Source organism: Rhea americana, unplaced genomic scaffold (genome assembly GCF_003343005.1).
Source record: "Rhea americana isolate MKP2758 unplaced genomic scaffold, rheAme1 scaffold_229, whole genome shotgun sequence".
NCBI classification, from domain to species: domain Eukaryota; kingdom Metazoa; phylum Chordata; class Aves; order Rheiformes; family Rheidae; genus Rhea; species Rhea americana.
In genome coordinates this window covers 1,240,691-1,263,656 of record NW_028186345.1, presented here as the reverse complement: position 1 = coordinate 1,263,656, position 22,966 = coordinate 1,240,691, and the positions used below count along the sequence as shown (strand labels likewise).

Genomic DNA, 22,966 nt, shown 5'->3' with positions numbered 1-22,966 from the left:
TACACAAACTACAGTCTTCAAGTTTGGAGTAGAGCTTGGGATCAAGACTAGTCTCAAAATACAATGTACATAAAACCTCTCCACCCATGTGAGTATTCTGGGCCCCATTCACTACAGCTATAGTGTTAGTTTGCAGTGGCTTCCCTTTGGAGAATTAAAATGACTGTCATGGATAGCCACATTCACTAAGATTATTAGGGAGACCTCATGACAGCAGTGAGGAAGAAATGAAGAGATCTGACCTCTCCAAGTTGCAGAGAGCCATCATATCATTGTAAATATATGGCATCTCTAAATTTTGATCAGATAAGTTCATTACATTTTGGTATAACAGCTGATAAACACATGGTATACCATAACACATAAGTGACTTCTCATTAATTTGCACAACTAAGACATTCTTTTCCTCTAAGCTCTTGTAATGATCAGCTACCAGAACAAAATGGAGACACATATATTAATTCAATGACTTGTACTTACTGTTACTGCTAGTGTTACTGCCAATGCTGTCATTCCTAAGGGAGCTGGCAGCAACAGGAGGAAACAAAAATGTTTTTGTGACAGCGACTCTGGAATCTAAATAGAAAATGAGTGTGTCAGCATTATGTAACTTAAAATACAGTTCCCTCTATATAAGATGCTGAGCTACAGGGATATCCTGATCTGGCTACAGGGCTGCTTTAAACGAGGATTAAGTCAAATTAAAAAAAGGCAATCTGATTAACAGACAGATGTGTCACACACTGAGCTGCTACTGAATACCTATTCTGGAAGAGCAATTACTTTACACAAGTTCTTAGGTCATGGCATTGATCTACTTCTAGTTATTATTGGTTGAACTGCAACTGAGTATGTTGCCCTAATTAAAACAGCTAGTACTTGTCCCTAGAGAGTAAAAGGAAACACAAAACCTCCATTCACTAGAAGAACGAGAATGAACACAGGAGCCTGACCTGAGCTTGTTAAATTTTTAAAATCAAGTAAACATTGTCCTTTTCAGGAGAAGTGGGACAAATACAGAGGTGACTTGATGCTGCTGCAATTTACGACTTGTCCTAGTTCTTTACCCTTTAGGTAGCACAATCTTAGGCTCCTTTACTGCCTTATAAAAATTAAATAAACCATCAACAGAAGATCAGATGAAGAACAAGAGCAATGTAAAAAGACAATCCAGGATATATTTGGGATGAAAAGAAACAGAGCAGAGTATTGTGAAGTTATTTTGGATTATATTAAGGAATGATGTCACCGGGAATGATGATACTAGTTTTACTGCCAGATAAAACTCTACTTAGAATAGAAATAAAAGTTTTGGTGTTGGTAGTCATTTTAACTGGCAATAAAACGCAGCTATAGCATCAGATCTTTAGTATCTCAGAAATCAAAGGAAAATCATCCATTTATATCTACTTAGTCTCTGTTCACAAAAACAATAGCCATCTTACCATTCTCTGGTGTTTCTACTGTTGAAGGCAAAATGCAGTCACTCTGATCCAATGTGTCTGCAAACTCCTTATAGACCTCAATGGTACTATTAAAGTGACTGAAAAAATCCTCAGGAATGAAGCGACCTTCTTTATAAAGATGACCATTTTCTTTTATAAAATCCTAGGGCAAAATATAGAATTCAATTTGAAAGAAGGGAGAGGAGAGGTGCTCATTTCAGCACATCAGCAGATGATAAAATATCCAAAGATGACACAAATAAGTTCAAATTTTTAAGGTGTAGAAGAGCAACTTTACTGCATACAATCTTAAGAAAACACACAAACGCTCTGAGCTGAGCGTTTCAAAAATAACTTTGCAAACAGAAATGAGCTATTAATCCATCATTGTAAAACTGCCACAGAAATACGTAGCTAAGAAATTAAATGCAGTTCTCATCCTATGCTGAAAATGAACAGAATGATATTTTATTTCATTAATTATAAAAATTACCTTGATTTCATGTTATTTTGTAATGTTATCCATGACCCTTTTGATCTGAACACAGGAACACAACACAATCACTGCTATTAGGACTACAGGACTACAGGGAACAGATTACAATAGCTAGGATATAGTACTACAGAGAAGCCAGTTGAGATCTCTGATAATGTACCTAAAAATAAGAGCAGGGCTACAAACAAGGCAGCCCAGTCAATCACTGTGCGGTCTAATGGATAATATGTTATGCCAAATTAAACAAAAAGATTGAAGTCCATGTTAAGATCATTGACGGTTTTTTTAGTTTCCTTTTTACCTGACTGTGGCTTTTACAGTAGCTTTTCCTTACACCAGCTGTTAGCTTTGGCCTGGCATTACATTTTACCCCTAGTAAGGAAGACATTGGTAAGCACATAAGTTAAAAGTGTACCAAGAAAAACTTCCCAGAGCTTGGTTCTAAAATTATTTTCTTTTAAGAAAGAAACATATACTACTGTTGCAAGCAGTAGATCTAAATTTATTCTTCTATGAGGACAAACATAGACAGTTGTTTCTCTGAATTACAGGGTATTTCCTTCTTCATTCTCTACGTTAAAAATTAATTCTTTCATAATTCTTTCCTAATTACATAATCACAACTCATTTAAGTGTCAGTGCCTTGACTGATCAGGACAAGCATTAAAAAAGAAAGATAAACTGAAGATTGGACAGCATTCATTCTGAAGTGGAAAACTAGAGAATATCTAATTACAGAACAATATCTCAGCAATATGATGCTAACATATGCCAGAGTTACCAGCTTATGCCACACCAAACGACACTGGATCTTTCTGTGCATTTATTTCATTCTGCATGTAAAAAGGGAACAATTAAATCAGCTCTTTAAACAATCTAAAACTGACTGAGCAAAAATAAATGTATATGGAGGACGAAATCCTAGCTGTATAGAATATGGTGGATTTTTTTTTCTTTTTTTTTTCAGTGGCACAAGATCTTCAACTACAGAACTAGTAATTACTGAGAGATTGGTTAGAACTGGGTAAAGCATTAGAAAGTTATTTTTTCTATCATATTTTCACCCAAGAGAATCAGACATCTCTAGAGTGAGATTTCCAGAATCCTTCCAGCTGCTGTTGGCATTAGGAAACACAAGGAACTGTGATGAGCCATATCCTCTAGTCTATGCTGTGTCTTTGCATACAGAAGTTCATTAAATTGTGGTGAAGTTTTCGGAGGCTCACACATGATGATACATATTAGGGGTATATTAATAGCTTCAACCACATCATATTTAAATTTACATTAGGATCACTAGCAAGATTACTAACTTAAGCAGGATGCACAAGGAAGATTTCTGTCTGTTTGAAACAGGCCAGATTGAATGAATGATTAAGGATAACAGTTACATTTTTGACTATAACTCTATACAGGTCATGTATATACTGTAAATCCTTATAAGCTGTTTTCCTTTAAAACAGGAGATAATAAGTAGCTAACATTATCACGGTGTATTCAATGCCTCTCTAAACAACGTAGGATTTCAAAAGCAAGGAACAGAAATGAAGAATAGCTGTAAAGAAGCCCTGGACATTTTCAGATAAATACCAACTGCTGTGCTAGAGAAAGCTCAAAAACAAATATCCATCATAAAAGTAGAAACTCTGTATTAGGAGATTACCTTATTTTTATCAAAAGCTAGACATGCCATAAGATCATTAATTATCCTTGTGAGATTATTGATGATTGAATAGTTGCTTAAAACATCAGACATATCTGAAATATCTGAAAATTTCTGGAGAAGATTATGTAGACTCCTTGAAAATTCAGGCACCATCAAATGCAACCAACAGTGATTAGGCTGTCAGGGGATAAAAATAACAGAAAGGTAGGTTAAATATCACACTTCTGTAAAAACTGGTTAAGTAACTCAATGTGCAAAAGTAGATTAAACTTTTCTTTCCAATTTGGATTATCTTGAATTTTTCTAAATTAAAATTCATCTTCTCTAATGCGGCCAACTTTCTCTTCAATCCTTTTGGTATAATCTCTGTTCTCTCTGACACTGACATATTTATGTTTGTCTGTTACCCTTCACTAAATTGTTAACGAATGCAAAGCATTAGTGTCTTCAGAGTTTGAACCTTGGGATATACTACTATAAACTCTCTTCCATGCTTTCATTAACTTTGTTGGTTTGTTTGTTTTTAAATAATTAGTGCTTTAACAATTGTTCTCTAGCCTTTCTTTAAACTACTCTCAATTTTCATTTTATTATTACCGTATATAACTCAACCCAAAAGATCCTTGATTTAAATCTATTCTGAAAAATATTCTGTAAATTTACTGCTGTGGAACTCAATGTGAGCTTTTATCCATCTCTGAACAAGTTAGCTCAGTTAACTCTTTCTCTTTAGTATTTTCACTAAATGCTATTTAACCCGGATCTGGCCTCAAGGGAAGCAACTGGGCTGCCTGAGCTGTGCCTTGAGTGACCACTCGGAAGAGGCAACGAGTGGTTGTAGTGGGTGATTCCATGCTGAGGGGGACAGAGGTACCTATCTGCCGACCTGACCCCTCTTCTAGAGAGGTTTGCTGCCTGCTGGGGGCGAGGATACGAGATGTGTCTGAAAGGCTACCAGGGCTTGTCTGCTCATCAGACTACTACCCTCTGCTGCTCTTTCACGTGGGTGCTAACGATACAGAGAGCAAACTAGAGACAATCAGGGAAGACTTCAAAGACTTAGGTGGTCAAGGGTCTGGGAGCCCAGGTGGTCTTCTCATCGGTCCTGCTGATTAGGGGGAGGCATGGGAGGAGGAATAGGAAGATTTCCCAAATCAACAACTGGCTTTGCCGCTGGTGTTGGCAACAGGGTTTTGGATTCTATGACCATGGAACATGGTTTGAAGATCAACAACTGGTGGGGAGAGATGGGATTCACCTCACCAAGTGGGGCACATCTGCAAACAGGTTGGCCAGCCTAGTAAAGAGGGCTTTAAACTAGGTGGGAGGGGGGAGGAGGGGTGTCATACAGACAGGGTAGACAATAAAACACAACTCGGGTTAGGGGGCCTTCAACGGGTGCATGCAGCTGGGGATGTGCATTTGGGACATGGCTACGGGTGACCCCTGTACACTCTTCCTGGGAAACCTGCAGGCAAACCACCTCTTTAAAATGCATATATACCAGTGCACGCAGCACGGGGAACAAACAGGAGGAGCTGGAGATCAGTGTGCGGTCGCAGGGCCATGATCTCATTGCAGTCACAGAGACATGGTGGGATAGCTCACATGACTGGAATGCTGTCATGGCTGGATATATGCTTTTTAGGAGAGACAGGCCAGGGAGGCGAGGTGGTGGAGTTGCTCCTTATGTGACCTATGTAGCTTATGGGTAAAGATCGAAGGGCAGGCTAACACAGGAGACACTGTTGTGGGTGTCTACTACAGGCCACCTGTCCAGAAAGAGAGAGTTGATGAGGCCTTCTATAGACACCGGGAGGTAGCCTCATGATCACAGGCCCTGGTTCTCATGGGGGACTTCAACCACCCTGACATCTGCTGGAGGGACTACACAGCAAGGCACAAGCAGTCCAGGAGGCTCCTGCAATGCGTTGATGATAACTTCTTGTCACAAATGGTGGAGGAGCCTACGAGGAAGGGTGTCCTGCTGGACCTTGTCCTTAACAACAGAGAGGGACTGGTCAGAGATGTGAAGGTTGGGGGCAGCCTTGGCTGTAGTGACCATGAGATGGTGGAGTTCAGGATCCTGCAGGAAAGAACTAGGGCAACAAGCAGGATTGCAACCCTGGACTTCAGGAGAGCACACTTCAGGCTCTTCAGAGACCTAATTGGAAGAATCCCATGGATTAAGGCCCTAGAAGGAAGGGGAGTCCAGGAGAGCTGGCTAATATTCAAACATCACTTCCTCCAAGCTCAAGAGCGGTGCATCCCTATGAGTAAGAAGTGCAGCAAAGGGGGCAGGAGACCCACATGGGTGAACAAGGAGCTCTTGGTCAAATTCAGAAAGATGAAGAAAGTACACAGAATGTGGAAGAGGGGACAGGCTGCTTGGGAGAATTATAGGAATGCAGTCAGAGTATGTAGAGATGCTACGAGGAAGGCTAAGGCCCAGTTGGAATTGAGTCTGGCAAGGGATGTCAAGGACAACAGGAAGGGCTTCTTCAAATACATCAGCAGCAAGAGGAGGACTAGGGAGAATATGGGCCTGCTACTGAATGGGGCAGGGGCCCTGGTGACAAGGGATACAGAGAAGGCAGAATTACTGAATGCCTTCTTTGCTTCAGTCTTCACTGCTAAGGGCAGCCCTCATGAATCCTGCAGCCTGGATGTGAGGGAGAAAGTCTGGAGAAGGGAAGACTCTCCTTTGGTTGAGGAGGAAAGGATTAGAGACGTTCTGGGCAGGCTAGACATCCACAAATCCATGGGCCCGGATGGGATGCACCCACGGGTACTGAGGGAGCTGGTAGATGTTGTTGCCAAGCCGTTCTCCATCATCTTTGAAAGGTCATGGAGAACTGGAGAGGTGCCTGAGGAATGGAAGAAAGCCAATGTCACTCCAGTCTTCAAGAAGGGCAAGAAGGAAGACCCAGGCAACTACAGGTCCGTCAGCCTCACCTCCATCCCTGGAAAGGTGATGGAACAGCTCATTCTGGAGGTCATCTCCAGACATATGGAGGAGAAGAAGATGATCAGGAGTAGCTAGCACGGATTCACCAAGGGAAATCCTGCTTAACCAATCTGATAACCTTCTAGGATGGAATGACTGGCAGGGTAGACGAGGGGAGAGCAGTGGATGTTGTGTATCTTGACTTCATCAAGCCTTTTGACACTGTCTCCCATAACATCCTCCTAGAGAAGCTCAGGAAGTGTGGGTTAGACAGTGACAGTGAGGTGGACTGAGAACTGGCTGAAAGGCAGTGCTCAGAGGGTTGTCATCAGTGGCGTGGAGTCTACTTGGAGGTCTGTGGCTAGTGGTGTTCCCCAGGGCTCAGTACTGGGTCCCATCCTGTTCAACGTTTGCATCAATGACCTGGATGAGGGGGCAGAGGGCCTCCTCAGCAAGTTTGCTGATGAGACCAAGCTGGGAGGAGTGGCTGACACACCAGAGGGCTGTGCTGCCATTCAGTGAGACCTGGACAGGCTGGAGAGTTGGACAGAGAGGAACCTCATGAGGTTCAACAAGTGCAAGTGCAGAGTCCTGCACCTAGGGAAAAATAACCCTAGGCACCAGTACAATCTCGGGGCTGACCCTCTGGAGAGCAGCTCTGCAGAGAAAGACCTGGGAGTGCTGGTGGATGACAGGTTGACCATGAGCCAGCAATGTGCCCTTGTGGTCAAGAAAGCCAATGGTCTCCTGGGGTGCATTAGGAACAGTGTTGGCAGCAGGTGGAGGGAGGTGATCCTGACCCTCTCCTCAGCCCTGGGGAGGCCTCATCTCGAGTACTGTGTCCAGTTCTGGGCTTCTCAGTACAAGAGAGACCTGGAGCTACTGGAGAGAGTCCAGCATAGGGCTACAAAGATGATCATAGAGCTGGAGCATCTGCCCTGTGAGGAACGGCTGTGAGAGCTGGGCCTGTTTAGCCTGGAGAAGAGAAGACTGAGGGGGGATCTTATCAATGTGTTCAAGTACCTGAAGGGAGAGTGTTAAGGGCACGGGGACAAACTCTTCTCAGTTGTCCCATGTGACATGACAAGAGGCAACGGGCAGAAACTGAAGCACAGGAAGTTCCACCTGAACATGAGGGGGAATTCTTCACTGTAAGAGTGATGGAGCACTGGCACAGGTTGCCCAGGGAGGTTGTGGAGTCTTCTTCTCTGAAGATATTCAAGGCCCGCCTGGATGCAACCTTGTCTAACATGCTCTAGGTGACCCTGCTGAGCGGAAAGGTTGGACTAGATGATTTCCAGAGGTCCCTTCCAACCTTACAGATGATGCTATGATTCTATGATTCTGAACATCATCTCTAGGTCTAAAAGTTCTTTTCCTCATTTTTCCCTGATAAAGGGATTCTACACACCATGTCATGATATCTGCTACATCTGTGCCACTGGAATAGCATTCAAATCCTTTCAATGACATCTGTACAACTATACTGCAGTTAAAGTTTGTACAGCTGTTCGTGGGATTGAAACCTTGTCATTCATTTGCTGGCTTAAGTCATTAACTTACTTTACTTAGTTTTACATAATAGTAGTCACGTAAATAAAAAGGCCACCAAACTCCACTCTCCCCCAGAAAACTTAACTCATTATGGTAAGCACAGCAGGTAATGTGTTGGTCATTTTTTATATGAGGAAAGGCTAAGAGAGCTGCGACTGTTCGGCCTGGCGAAGAGAAGATTGAGAGGGGATCTTATCAATGTGTGTAAGTATCTGAAGGGAGGTTGTAGAGGGGATTGGGCCAGGCTCTTTCCAGTGGTGCCCAACAATAGGACAAGAGGCAACGGGCACAAACCTAAACACAGGAAGTTCTGTCTGAACATGAGGAAAAACTCCTTTACTGTGAGGGTGACTGAGCACTGCAGCAGGTTGCCCAGAGAGGCTGTGCAGTCTCCTTCAAAACATCTGCACACAATCCTAGGCAATGTGCAGTACGTGACCTCGTTTGAGCAGGGAATGGCTAGGGAATGACCTCCAGAGGTCTCTTCCAACTTTAACCATTTTGTGATACTGTGATTTTAACATGCACATGGAACCCCCTTCCCAATAAATAATCCATTTTTAATAGTAAATGTTATGGGGAAAATGAAAGAGCAAGTGAAGATCAGCATTTTAACAGTATATTAGGTGAAACATTCAAATTTATTCCAAATATGAAGCTATTTTCAACTGTTTTCAACTGTCTTGGGATCATTAAAACCTTACACCTTTCAAGATCTTGGCTCAGCAACCCCTGAGGAAGATGAATCCTCAGTTTTTCACAGCATTTAGAATAACAGCATCCACAGAATCCATCAACTTCTTATTCCAGAGAACACTGGAAATATTTGGAGTTGTATCCACCCATTGACTTAATTTCATTTTACTCAATTTATGCAATAAATTCTTTATTCAAAAAAATTTATTCTCTACTATCTATCATTACCTGGGGATGAATTAGTTTCTCAGTGACACAGTTGTTGTTCTGCCCAAATGTGTAAATATATTTGATGAAGAAGAAGCATTCACATTTCCAAGACTATTTGGCTTTGAGGATTAGAGAACTTAATGTAAATACATTGTTTAGTTCCACTTTAACTTTCACTTTTCTGTGAAACCCTCTCACACATCCACTAATAAATGGAAATTTAGAATCATCTCCTTCTCTATTATAGTAATAAGTTAAAAAAAGAATAAAACTAAATGTGAAATGGATGACATTTGGCTTGATTCTCTGCTCCTCCTTTTTGCCACAAACACAAAAACAGGAGGGGAGAGCAGAAGCAAATATAGTTAAGGAAAGCTTATTGAAATATACTCCATTCTAGCAACGTGCGCTGTTTACATGCCATATTACACTGCCCTGACAAGACAGACAATGAATCTTCGGCTTTGGTGTAGGACCACCAACACAGAGCCCCAGTGCTTCTCTGAATTGCAGGTCTAGGAAACTCTTTTTCCCAAAGGTTTTGAGGGTGTGCATTCTACTATGGCACAGAGCAGCAAAAGCTTGCTGTTTCACCTAGTGTACAACAGGAGCATTTGGTGATTTCAGCACGGATTCTATTTTGCTGCTCCTGCAATTTAGCATGTGTGTGGGAGTCTCCTCTGCCTGAACTGTTCCGACCTGCAAAGCTGATCATATTAGCTTTAAGTTTCCTTCTCAACATCAAGCTGTGCATTTTCTTGCTTTCTCAATACTTACCAAACACAGGGAGGAAACTACATTAAAACTGGAAATATGATATTGTTTGCCAAGCAGAAATGAAAGTTTATCTCTGCTCTGTGCAAATTTTTGTGTAAGTTTTGACTGAGATTTACATCCTCAGGTGCTTACAAATGGTGCTTCCCTGTCTTCCCAGGTAATCCTCATTTAACCTTTTCTTTCTACATCTATCTAAAAGTTTACAGTGTATCTCCCTCTTACAGTGCAGCCTGTGCTGCTGTCATCTTTGCCTTTTAACCTCCAGGTTAACCTACACAGTTCACTCTGAGTCTACTTTTAAAGCCACTCAGATGCCTCAAGCTAGTGCATAATGCAACAACCCTTCTATTTAATGGATTGGGTCAGTCTGTTCCTGTTACATGCACTACACTGGCTTTCCACCTGCTTGGGATTCACTCTGTCTTCCCACCTTTAGTCACCTATGATTGAGCCTTGTTACCTTGGGTATATTTCCCACTTTATGCATACTCTGAAGATTGAAATCTATTGAAAAAATCTGCAGAGTACTGTTTTGATCCTTTTAGAATTGAACAAAGGGCATTCGCCTTATTCAAAGCCATAGGTTTCTTAGTTTGTTGGGATTTTTTAGAACTCAGAGTAAAGCATATTTATTCAGCCAGCTTTTGCTGTGGTATACGTAATACAACTGGAAATCTCCAGAGAGGAATTTGGCAAAGTGGGATAAGAATACTGCTGAAAACTTCCTCCAATGAAGGCATGTGGCCAAGAGCTACACCTTCCACCACCACTATTTAATGTGGTGTACAAGCAAAGCAAATTTGGAAATCCCTGCTCTCAACTTCTCTTCTTTCTATTTAAATCTTGGCTGCCCATTGTAAATGTAAACTGGTTCTAAGTTTCTGGATATGATGCAGTCAGATGACATGGCATTTAAACTATAGAAAAAGAAACTATACTGGAAGCCAAAACTAAACCACGGAGCAAGGTAAGAGTTAAATAGTGGGAACGATCATAAGTCCATTGCTCAGGCAAGCCTCCTGGCCTTCCTTATTTGGAGTGTAAACATTCCCCAAGAGAGCAGCAGAGACATAGGTCCTGACAAAGTCCTGCCCTCGCCTGCCAGCCTGCCTCACTGATTGGGAAAGCTGAGGGAACATGATTCAGGCTACTGCTGTACTCCATGGGCTTGATTCTCCTTGACAGAAAATCACATATGGACTCAAAATCACTGAATTTCAAAAAGCACTGCAGACAGAAGGCAAAGGCAGCCTGTTTTACTTTCTTTTTTTCTGGATAGTGACTATCTTTAGAGATTTCAAATTTTCATTAGTTTTATTTATGTTATAGTACAGACTAGTGCACAGATCCAATACAGACTTCCACAGCATTGGTTCTGAATTTTCCTGCCTAAGGAATCAAGTTTAGACTGGATTCTCTAACTTTCACTAAGTTTTAGTAAAAGCTTCTAGTTTCCTACAAAACTCATAAGAATACTTATTATACTACTATTAGATTTGCCACAATTACCTCAAGACCTCATATTTCAGTACCCTTCACTATCCTACAACTTCCTTTTCCTCCAGCAATCTTCTTACTTCATATTTATTCAGGACTGATAGAACGTTGCTTTTGGCATGATTCTCCAATATCAAAGGGGAATTTTGCTAGAATTGCTAGACTGTTATAGGACAGGATGTATTTTTATATGTATGCTAACATAATTTTGATTGTCATAATGACAACTTTATACACATACAAACACAACTTTTTACATCTACTGGATGATTTCTAACATTTGACATATGTGCACAATGATTCAGTTTATATTCTTAAGCCAGGCATGACATTATTCACTTGTATTGATAAGCCGGTATTTTTTCTTTCCTTAGATCAATGCCAGTATAGTATTCAGCATAATTTCTACTTTCACCTTTTTTCTTCTCTTTTCATTGTGGCATACACAACAGCCAACAAAACATTTGCAACACAACATTCTTAAAAATGTTTTAAAAAAATTAAGAACAATTTCAAAGATATTTAGCAGAATAAGCAGTAAGATAATATGAAGACATTTTTAATATAAAATGTTAGAAAATTTTAAATAAAATATAAGATTTATTTAAAAGCATGACTATGAATGAACTGTGGGATTACACAGAAAGAATAATACAGAGCTTGTTTGAATGAAATAAAAAATGTCCCAATTTTCTTTACTGATACTATCGGTTACTGAACTTGGGTTTTTCTTCATTGGTTACTGCACATACATTGTCACTTAAAGTCACTTCCACAAGCTTTAACTAAAAAGACATTCTACAGTATACCTAAAGTACAATTAGAGAGAAACTACTTGTTCAATTAAGCAACAATTTTCAGCTGACGTGACGAAACAATACCGTAGTTTGACTTTTTCCAGAGAAAATACTAAAAAGTATGAAGAAAAAATTTTCCAAAAATTCTATAAATAACAAGACTTTAAGTGACTGCAGGAATCTCTATATATTTCTATTTTTTAAAATAATTCTTGGAATGCCTATTTCATATAATCAATTCATCAAATAATAATAATAATCATAAGAATAAAATAATTATTCTTTAACTGTAACTTAATAAGCTATAGAACAAAGTACAAAATATTATGACCACCACTGGATCCAGTGGGCTATTTTATTGGGATTAATTTAAGTGGTTGTACATACCAGGCTATCCATCTTCGGGACATATTTAAGGGTTATCATATAATCATTTGGGAGATTTCCAACCTACAATAAATAGATAATAAAAATGTTATCAGTGACTACTCAACTTAAGACTTAATTTCCATCATGGTATTCAACATATAATCTATCAAATATTCAACACAGATTTTAGGTAACCTATCAGTTGCAAAAGCTTATATACTCAATCTCACGCGGAACTTACACTGTATGTTATCTGCTCAAAAGTTAAGTATCTTTTTGTATCTCACTAGCATTCCCAGAACCCAGGCTATTCCCAGCTGATGTTATTCAAAGCTATTATCTCCCAGCAGAATTAGTCAGTAGAGTGGTGAAAGAGAAGTGATGCTCTGAGGTTACTCATTACTGAGTATACCAGCAATCAGAAATATCACTGCATTGCCATCTTTTAATGGGACATCTTGAAGTGTTTGGAACGTTTACATGACAATTTTTATGTCACCTTTACCTCTCCAAACAGACCTACCTGACTAAGCATTTTTCCTTCAAATAACTTTTCTAGGTGAGCATTTGAACCTAAATGAATACTCGCCTGTCCAGTGCTCACTAATGTACAGGTTCAGAAAAATCCTTAAGCATGGCTTTAACTTTGAAGCTGTGCTTCAAACTAAGGGTGAGTAACATAATTATCTCACAGCCATGTCCTGATGGAAAGGAGAGCTACCAAATATGTAAGCTCAGTGTGGCTCTACAGATGTGGGTGAGCATGGGATGAGCTGAAACGAGAATGAGGAGTGGCAGAAGGGGCTCTACTCAATTATACAATGTGATCTCCTACAGAAAGGATCTAACACTCCAGTGAGGTAGGGCTGATCACTGGGGAATGTGCTACGAGGGTAGATGAGGACGAGTGGATGAGAGAGACCACTAAAATGATCCACAATCTCTTGAAGTACTTCTTTTTTTTTTTCTTTTTTTTGAAAAACTGACTAATACTATGCTTCATGATAGAGCAAATCTTTTTGGTGTATCTGTGAAAGGAAAGATTTGGTTGATATTTCTCATCCCTGTTTGAAATCCATTTTGTCGAAAGATGGTAAGCACATACCTAACTCTTTTCATGGACTAGAATCAATCCTTTGTTCAGCAAAGCATTTCTACTTATTTGGGTTAAGGATTATTTTGTTATAGGTGCTTTTGATTATGCTGCTATAGCAACCAGCACAGTGATTTTTTTTCTGTGCAGTTTTTAGGTAATATTTTGTTTGATACAACAGAATATTTCACTTGTTAATTAAAATTCCATTTCAATTAAAAATCAAACAGTAACTTCAAAATGTTAATGTTCTAGAACGTTAGAACAAAGGACAATACTTATGCATAATAAGTCACTAGTGAATTCTAAACATTTTTGTATTTACAATGTAGCCTGAGCCATGATCTTTCAGTTCAACGACCTCTCCTTACAGCACTAAACCAAGTTTTATACAAGTGATCCTGACAAATTCTGTTCTCTAGAGCATATAATTTTCTTTTTAACTTTTATACCTATACATACCCCAGGCAGAGGTTGCAGAAGTGCCACCAAATCCTCTATATCAGTTTCTATTGCTTTTGGGAGTTCTGATTCAAGATATTATAAATACTAAAAATTATTGCAATACATTCCTTCTTTAGAACATCCTGAAGTTGTACTTTTATTTCCTTTTGAAACGGACTGATTTATGCTGAATCCCTATCTACAGTTTTTCATAAATTTTTCCTTTCTCAAAAACCACCCTGCCATCACAGGACATTAATAGGTAATCCTGTTTCTTTTCCAGTTTCCTTTGCGTGGCTAAGAAGGTAAGATTAGCAGTACTTCAAGCAGCAAAGATAGTGAAGATTTTACCGCAGGTGCAAAGTTTCCCATACTTACTCTAGAGGGATTCAGTACTTAGCAATGTCAGCAAAAGTACGTTTCTTTAAGAAAGGTCACTGGAAGATGAAATTTGTTCCAAATCAATGAACACTACAAGAATTGAGATGCATTATGTATACAGTCTACTTTACTGGCATCAGTGCTTGTCAAGCACTTTTCATGCACAGTTAAAAAAATATAAGCACCTAAGAGCTCTTACAGCTCTCAAACAAAGCTGGAGATTACAGTTCAGTCTCAGATATATTTTCCTTGACAGTCTGTGAATCAGAAAAGATATTCTTGAGTTTACTACTGAAAATGAAGATCACTGGGGTGGTCAAACCCGAAGTATATTTCCTGCCCCATGAAGAAACAAATTGTTAGCGTTTTATTGATTCAGCTCCACATGACAGATATTTTGCTAATGGTAAATGGCGTAGCTCAGTCCAGGTGATGAAGCTGTATTTGTGTCCCAGTTGGACTTACCAATTCACTGATAGAAAACAGGGTTGAGTCACAGAATCACAAAATCACAGAATGGTTGAGGTTGGAAGGGACCTCTGGAGATCACCTAGTCCAATCCTCCTGCTCAAGTAGGATCACCGATAGCACGCTGCCCAGTATCATATCCAGGAGGCTCCACAATCTCTCTGGGCAGCTTGCTTCGGCGCTCAGTCATTCTCACAGTAAAGAAGTTTTTCCTTATGTTCAGGAGGAACTTCCTGTGGTTCAGTTTGTGCCCTATCACTGGGCACCACTGAAAAGACCATGGCCCTATCCGCTCTACACTTTCCCTTCAGATACCTATACACATTGATAAGATCCCCTCTCGGTCTTCTCCAGGCAGAATGGTCACAGCTCTCTCAGCCTTTCCTCATTTGAGAGGTGCTTCAGTCCTTTAATCATCTTAGTAGCCCTTTGCTGGACTCGCTCCATAGCTCCATGTCTCTCTTGCGCTGGGGAGCCCAGATCTGGATGCAATACTCCAGATGTAGCCTCACCAGGGCTGAGTAGAGGGGGAGGATTTCCTCCCTTGATCTGCTAGCAATGTTCTTCCTAATGCAGCCCAGGATATCACTGGCCTGCTTTGCCACAAGGGCATGCTGTTGGCTCATTGTCACTTTGCTGTCCACCAGGACTCCCAGGTCTTTCTCCACAGAGCTGTTTTCAACAGGTCAACCCCCAGCCTATACTGGTGCTTTGGTTATTCCTTTCTAGGTGTAGGACTTTGTACTTCCCTTTATTGAATTTCATGAGGTTCTCCTCTGCTCATCTCTCCAGCCTATAAAAGTCTCTGAGGTATCAGTGGGAAATACGTTTGATAAATCTGTACATTTTGTCTTGCTTGCCCTGGAATGTATCTTGAAATTTTGCCGAAGGTTAACCACCAAGGTAACCACAATCTAAAACTAATCATTTCCTTTTCAATGCTGAATTATCCTCATGTAGTAATGTTAGTGGGGCCAAAAAGAGGGACAAGCATGGCTGTGTTGAGTTTTCCAGTTGAGTACAAAGGCAAAGACAGCTTCTGTATTAACAGCTTTGTGTGAGGTTGTTGATGATTGCAACTCAAAGAGGAGCTGCAAGAGGCAGAGGACAAGAAAGTTCCGACCTGCCTGAGCAATGATGGCTTAAAAGTGAACTTTCTTGAAAATTCATGAGTAAAAGAAGGCCTTTTTGGTTCTTGTACTCAACTTCTTAAGTACAGTGACAAATTTGGGGGCAACAAAATCCTCATCTGCATGATCTTCCTTAGAGAGAACATCAGCTAAAGATTATAGACTGAACCATGCATTGCAATTAAGATGCCCCCAAATTTTATCTCATTTAGCAGATGTGTGTGGTTGCAGAAAATCTAACAGGTTCTGATAACATCTTATTCCTTCAAGAGATAAATAACAGGGAATCTAGACTTACGCCTTTAAACTCTTATAAAAGCAACATTAATGGCTATATTCCCAATTGTAGCAAAATCTACACTGTGGAATGCAAGATTCCTTTTGACATAAAGAAGTCTGAATATTTAATATAGTCCTGTTAACACTGCATAACCCAAATACACTTTTTAAAATGTGCTCATGATCACACAGATGGGGAGATGAAAAAGGGATGAATTCCCACAGAAATAGTTGTAAGTGATGTAGATTCTATAAACTACTCTTTCATCACAATAGCAGAACAGAAAAGTCACAACCTATCTCTGCAGTCAAGTTCTTTGATATGAGAGGCCACTCATGCTGGAAATTCTCTTTACTGTGAACTGTTTTACTGTTTGAAAACTTTAAGGAGATAAACATAGATATCAAGATTTTTTATACATGAATCAAAGATAAAGTAAGTCTTTAAAGTAAAAATTAACCATTCACCATTGTCAGTGATTTCTTTTTTATTCTGAGTCATATGATGGGAAAAATGTACTTTCCTTTAGGCTACCATTTCTACCTCCTATTTCTTTCTTCCTCACACTCTTTTCCTACTCTTGAATGCTTCTACATCTCCCCTCCTTCCATCTTTGGCTTTTCTTTCCCTGAAGGAAAAGTCCATCATCTCTGCAATCTACTTTCTCATTTGCTAATGAAGCAGTTAATAAGATCTGCATAATTTGGCTTAAGACAACATGCTAACGAGTTCCGTTCACACTTTTCACAGCCATAGTGGCAGCTTATTTGCAGGATAAAAACACTGGATCATTTTTTATAACCCCTTCACACATTAAAATTAGACCCATTTGAAAATAAATATAAAATGCTGTGGAGGGTGTAAAGTACACATTTACAGCAAAGATGCAATGTGAAGGTAAGGTGTTTGAAACAACATGTTCAAATGATTGGCCTAGTTGGTGTATGCTAACTATTGCTTAGACATCCAATAATCAAAAGAAACAGGGTTTTAAAAAAGAAGATCACAAAGGACAGTACCTCAAGTACCTTAAATTTTGTTAATGGGATAAACTGAAATGTGTAGGTACATTCCATACACGTTGCACAGCTCAGTGAAAATTCTACTTGCATCTGGGTTTGATACTGATATTTACCAAATATATACACTGTACACTCAAAAAAATCTTAATTGTTACGCTAAATTAGAGTCACAATTGTAGCAATGTGATGCCTAGCTTTTTGCTGACTTACAATGCTGAAAATAACACTGGGGACAAGCTTTATTGACAGGTGCTGCAATTACAGTTTCATAATATGGAACATTTGTTCATCAAGCAGCATGTTTCCCTCCAGACATCTTCATTAAAAAACAAAAAAACAAAAAAACAAAAACAAAACAAAAAAAAAAACCAAACAGGAGTTCAAGTGATTAGCAATGCAGAATGAATACTCTCTAAATACTTGCATTCTCTATAGGCATGAAACTATGCTCTTTTAAAGTTCTCCCTGTTAAAACTGATAATTGAAATGTTCTTTTCTTCTTAAAAGCATTTTGTATAGGATGTGTTCTTCATGTTGCAAAATTAGATTATAAAAATTTCAAATAAATTTAATCTTACGAAAAATACTACTAGTCATCTTTGTGTGAACTGTTATCAGTCCGTTTTGGTCTTAAGTTGATTAGGGCTCAGTAACCTCAGTTTTATTGAATCTGCTCTTTCTGACTCTGGTTTCTGGTAAGAGTCACTTGACACTAGTGACACTAGTGAAAATCCATATTAACACCACTGAAAACAAGTTACAACATACATCTGTCCTCAGTTTATTACTCAGTGTAACACTGATTAAGCAGATGATCCACATCTTTAGGCATTACACAGAGTGCCTTATTTATTCTGCACTAGCACAGGCTTAGTAGCTATGCCTGGTTTATGTTCACAGAAAACACTGGTTGCGGCATGTCCATCTCAGATTTCTAGAATACAATATAGTTTAACAGCAGCAGCCATGTTCAAGGCATTTTCTGTCTGTGAACTACATGTCTATTTTTTGCAGAACCAACTCTTTTGTTAATTAAATTACTATCACTACTCCTAAATATTTACATTATGTTTGTACTTCTTCAGGACTAGGCCACCTTGTGTTGGGCTCTACACAATCATTAATATTGTCAATCCCAGCCTTACAAAGCTTACAGTAATTAAAATAAAACCCCAGAAACAAATAAATGAAGACTAGGTTGAATTAAGTTACAAACAAAAGAGTTTGGTAGGGAATTGTGGCACTGTTTTTTTAGCTGTATGTGAAATGCAGTAGAGATAGAGTAGAGTAGAGTAAGAAAATAAAAAAAGAGGGACATGAATTTATGCTGTAAGAATCTTAGCACGAGATACAAAGAGGATGAAAATCTGTCTGGAGTTTATCAGGGAGTATTTCTCCTGTGGGCCAGGAACAGCGTAACAGAAACAAAGGAAATATTTAGGAGAAGCTAAGATAAGGCAATGTCAGAATGTGTTAAGACAGTTCACAGGCAGTGTTAATAAGGCCTTTGAAGACAAAACCAAGAAGCTTGTCATTGATAAAGAGACAAAGGAGGAGCAGCTTGAAGGAAGTAAGTGGAAGCTCATAGGGTCAGAACAGCAAAATGAATAAAAAGAAGGGCAGAATTACAGAAATCAAGGCCATAAAAATGCATGTCAGTGGACTAGATTTAAACTCATTACGAGTTTAGAAGAAAGTTGAATTTGTATGGACAGCTATCTGAAAAAAGAATCATTTTTCTTGTTACGATAGGAAAAAAAAATGACTAGCTTTTAGGATTGAGCTTAATGAGGGTCTGTGAAGTGGTGAGAGCCAAAATGGGCACTTTTATTGCAGATCTGAATGACTGGTGAGACATGATGATATTCCTTTACAATTAGGGCTAGGGAAGAGTAACATTTTGGGCAGAGAAAGATGAAGAGCTCATAAATCTCCTTAGCTTTACTGAAGGCCATACTGAATCTAAGCTGATGTCTGCACATTTGTGATGAGATATGAGGAAGAGAGGCCAAGACCTCAAACTACATGATGGGACTTGTGAATTTACTGCTGAACTGGTAAGTTTATCACTGATAAGTATATAATTATACTGATGGCTGTGGATAAAGTATCTGAAGAACATGCCAGTGTGGCCAAGAATAAAGTCTTTAAGACAACTGTCACACCACTGTCAGCAAGTGTGATCAAAGTCTATAGAAAGCCATTGCATAATAATATTACAATAACTATGGGAAAAAACATAGCATATGCTGCTCAGCACTACAACTTATTCTCAGGGTGAGAGAGAAGATTTATTAAAGACACTGTGTCCCATTGGTACAAGCTCTTTGGATCAGTGGGAAAATAAGACCTTTAAATGCCAGTAAGATCATAAGGAAACCAGCTACCTATGGGCTGCAATGACTAATTCTAGAGAATCAAATCTTCAGAGTATCATTCTTTATTTCAGTAAGTGTAATTTGTTTAAAAAGCAGAAGCGGTATACAAGTATTTACAGCAATTTATAAGAGTTTTAGGCTTTATCCGACCAAAATTTTTAATCAATGTCATGTTGGAGTCCATATTGTATATTCTTAGGATATACCCTATATATCATGACAAATTATAAATGTAAAACCACTAGAAGTTAAAAGTCTGTTTGCCAATATCACGTTATCTCCCCATTTTGAAAACAATGTTTCCTTTTAATTATTTCAGATATACTGATACGGTAAAATACAATGCTATGCAGAAATCAGATGTTACCTTTGAATAGTATGGTGCAGGTATCAAAATTACAGACACGTAACTATATCAAAACTAAACAGCCTTGCTGATAATGTCTAGCCAGTACCTAAGCAAGGTCTTTTTTAAGTAGTCCAGGAACCTCTACAGCATACTTCATTGGTTTATGTAGGTATTTCCTAAAGACTTATGTGGGTAAGGGGGAAAAAAATTATCACTTATAAGTATAGGTAGAAGTAGTCACCCATTGCTTTCATTGGCAAAACGTTTATAATGCACCCATATCTTACACCAGGAATTTGAAAGTAAATTTCTATTGAATCAATATAGTTTTCATGGCATTGTAAAAAAGAATTGTACTTTCTTAGTGAAGTAATGTGAACAGTCAGTTCACATTCACCATGAATTTCTCACTACTTTTAGGTAAACTGTCACTTAATGATAGTTCTTCTTAAAATTACAGTACTTTAAGCTTTATTATATATAGCTCTTTCATTCCCAGTGTCAAGTTGTCCTGAAACACAGTATTTTTAAAAGGGAATGATCAACTTGTAATTCAGTCAGTTTAATTTAAAACAAGAGTTCTTGTACTTTAAGATACTATACTTATTTCTATGTTATCCATTCTGTTCTCAGGTGGATGAAAAATCTATGCAAATATTAGCATACATACACAAAACAGGGAAACACACTCTCCGCAAAACAATCTCAAATGCATAATCCAAAACAAAAAGAAAACAAGCATCTGGTTTTCAGTCTTTCTACTCTGTGCATCTGTGCCATTTCTCCAAATCAAAGTAACTTTGAATCTGTTAGCTAATTTCACTCAAATTTTGCATTGAGTGGAGAGATCTGTAAGTATACATGTTCCTGTATGTTTTGCAGCAATTTCCTTCAGGAGAAAGACAGTAACAGCATCCTCACCGAAGTAATGGCAGGATGAGCTCAGCCCTACCCCGTTCTGCTCAATCTCAGCAGCAGCAGAAGTGCAATGCAAGCTGGCCAGTCAGCAAAGTTTTTCTTTCAGGCTAAGCAGCACACAAACCCAACCAGTTACTAAACTCCCTCCTGCCCAGCCAGCAAGCCAGACAAAACAGGATATGAGCCTGGAAGAAAATGAAAATATTGTTCAGGTAGGCATCCTGCTTAGGGACCACGTAAGGGAGCTAGCAATGCTGTCCATGGAACAAGAAGCAGGTATGTGGAAAAGGGTATGGATATGGAGACAGAGGACTGCAGGTATACGTACAAGAACTGCAGTTACCTGACTAGATTGGAGGAAGATGTAGGAACACTACATGCAAATTCATAATCAAATGAAAGACCAATTTGATTTTTTTAATATTAAGTTTCTTTCATAATTCTCCTCAAAAGGAAAGGATGATTGTTCGAGCTGCATGCAAATATTTGTCACCAGTATTTATATATTTAAATTGTATTAAAAGGAAAGTTAAAATATATGTTTTGAGAATACAGAATTGATAAAAAGTTAGTGTTGACCTTATCCCAAATAATTTCACTAATCCTCAAAGGAGTTCTGTTACTTTAAAGTCATGCTTTCAACAGTTTTAAATCAAAGCTTAATACTCTTTTAAGAGATGTACATAATATTTTCTTGAATAAACATATCAATATTTCAGAATTATGCCTAAAGGGACTAATATGCAGCACTAAGCATTTCAGAAGGACTATAGGAACACCCTTCCCTTCTCAGAGAAATACACTATGTGCCAACACATATAATATCCAAAGAAAACAAGTTAAGAACATCTTAAGATGCACTGCCATCAAATGTAACTGAATCAAATTAAGTGTCTGGTAACATTAATTCTGGTCTTGCAACTGATTCTCCATAACAAAGCCATAATTTTCAGATGAAGAGAATATGTAGGTGCAGGTATGCTTGTTAAGTATTCAGTATCTATTATTTCTTAAAATCTTTGGTGTCAGATTCTGCACTACTGCGAGTCAGCATAATGAGACTTCAGTGGAGTTAAACACCAAGTGACTTCAAACAAGGAGAAACAGCTGTTCAGACGAATGCAATGTTCAACCAAGTAACACTGAAAATGTACTTACATTCATTTAGTTCTTACAAAAAGCTGCCAGTCCTTCAGACTAAACTTTTAGACATAACAAAACAAACAGAGAGAGAAATATAGAACATTCTATGTAACCCACTCACATCTAAAGATTGTAAGAGCCGCTCAATCATTATTGCAATGATTGACAACAAAGATGCCTAACATTACTTTTTATATATATATATGGCATGAATTTCCTGTAAACCTTGGGTAAAGACTTATCATTCATTTTAGTTTTGTTTGCTACCAGTCTACTCCACACATACCAATAACACAAAAATAGTAATCTGTCATCTGGATGGGAAACAGTATTCTGTTCCCAGAGAATGTTTGAGGAAATTGAGACTTTTCACAATTTTCAGGGCAGTTTGGAGGGAGGGAATCATACAAGTCCACACATGCCACCGTGGTCAAGAAAGTCACCTCTCTTCAAAGAACTCTGAAAGTTATTCTCCACTCTTTGCAATAAAGGTTTTGATTTTGACATATTTTGATTTTAGTATTATCTTAGTTCTAACATATTTTGCTAACTTTCCTTACAAATGTAAGTACCATCAGGCACTAATCATTATTGAATATAAAAAATACATGTGAATTAAAAGCTCCTTACCAATTTTGCAATGTCATTCACATCATCTGTCACTGGATTCCCGCAGGAGCTCTGGGCTTTGACAAGAGGATTAAGTAGGAGTAGTTGAAGACAAAAGTAAGTGATAATCCAAGTCTGTATTTATAAAAAAAAAACAAAAATTAGTAAGCATTTTCCAAAAAAGAAGTATGAGAGACTGTAGTAATGTTTTTCATACATGAAGTCTAGATGTGATAATACTCTTTCATCAGCACACCGCCATAGTATAATCTTCATGCCAGACATCCAAGGAAATGC

At 38.6% G+C, this 22,966-nt stretch overlaps 1 protein-coding gene across 3 annotated transcripts in view; it reads right to left on the bottom strand.

Moving 5' to 3' along the window:
* Positions 1-22,966, bottom strand: part of KITLG (KIT ligand) — a 61,291-nt gene that overhangs the window by 13,560 nt on the left and 24,765 nt on the right. For all 3 annotated transcript variants that reach the window (XM_085305948.1, XM_085305945.1, XM_085305946.1), the window contains exons 2-6: positions 22,691-22,804; positions 12,473-12,535; positions 3,605-3,784; positions 1,446-1,608; positions 481-576 (exon numbers count right to left, since the gene is read on the bottom strand). In XM_085305948.1, coding sequence (XP_085162074.1) covers positions 481-576; positions 1,446-1,608; positions 3,605-3,784; positions 12,473-12,535; positions 22,691-22,804 — 616 coding nt within the window. The remainder of the gene's footprint in view (positions 1-480; positions 577-1,445; positions 1,609-3,604; positions 3,785-12,472; positions 12,536-22,690; positions 22,805-22,966) is intronic.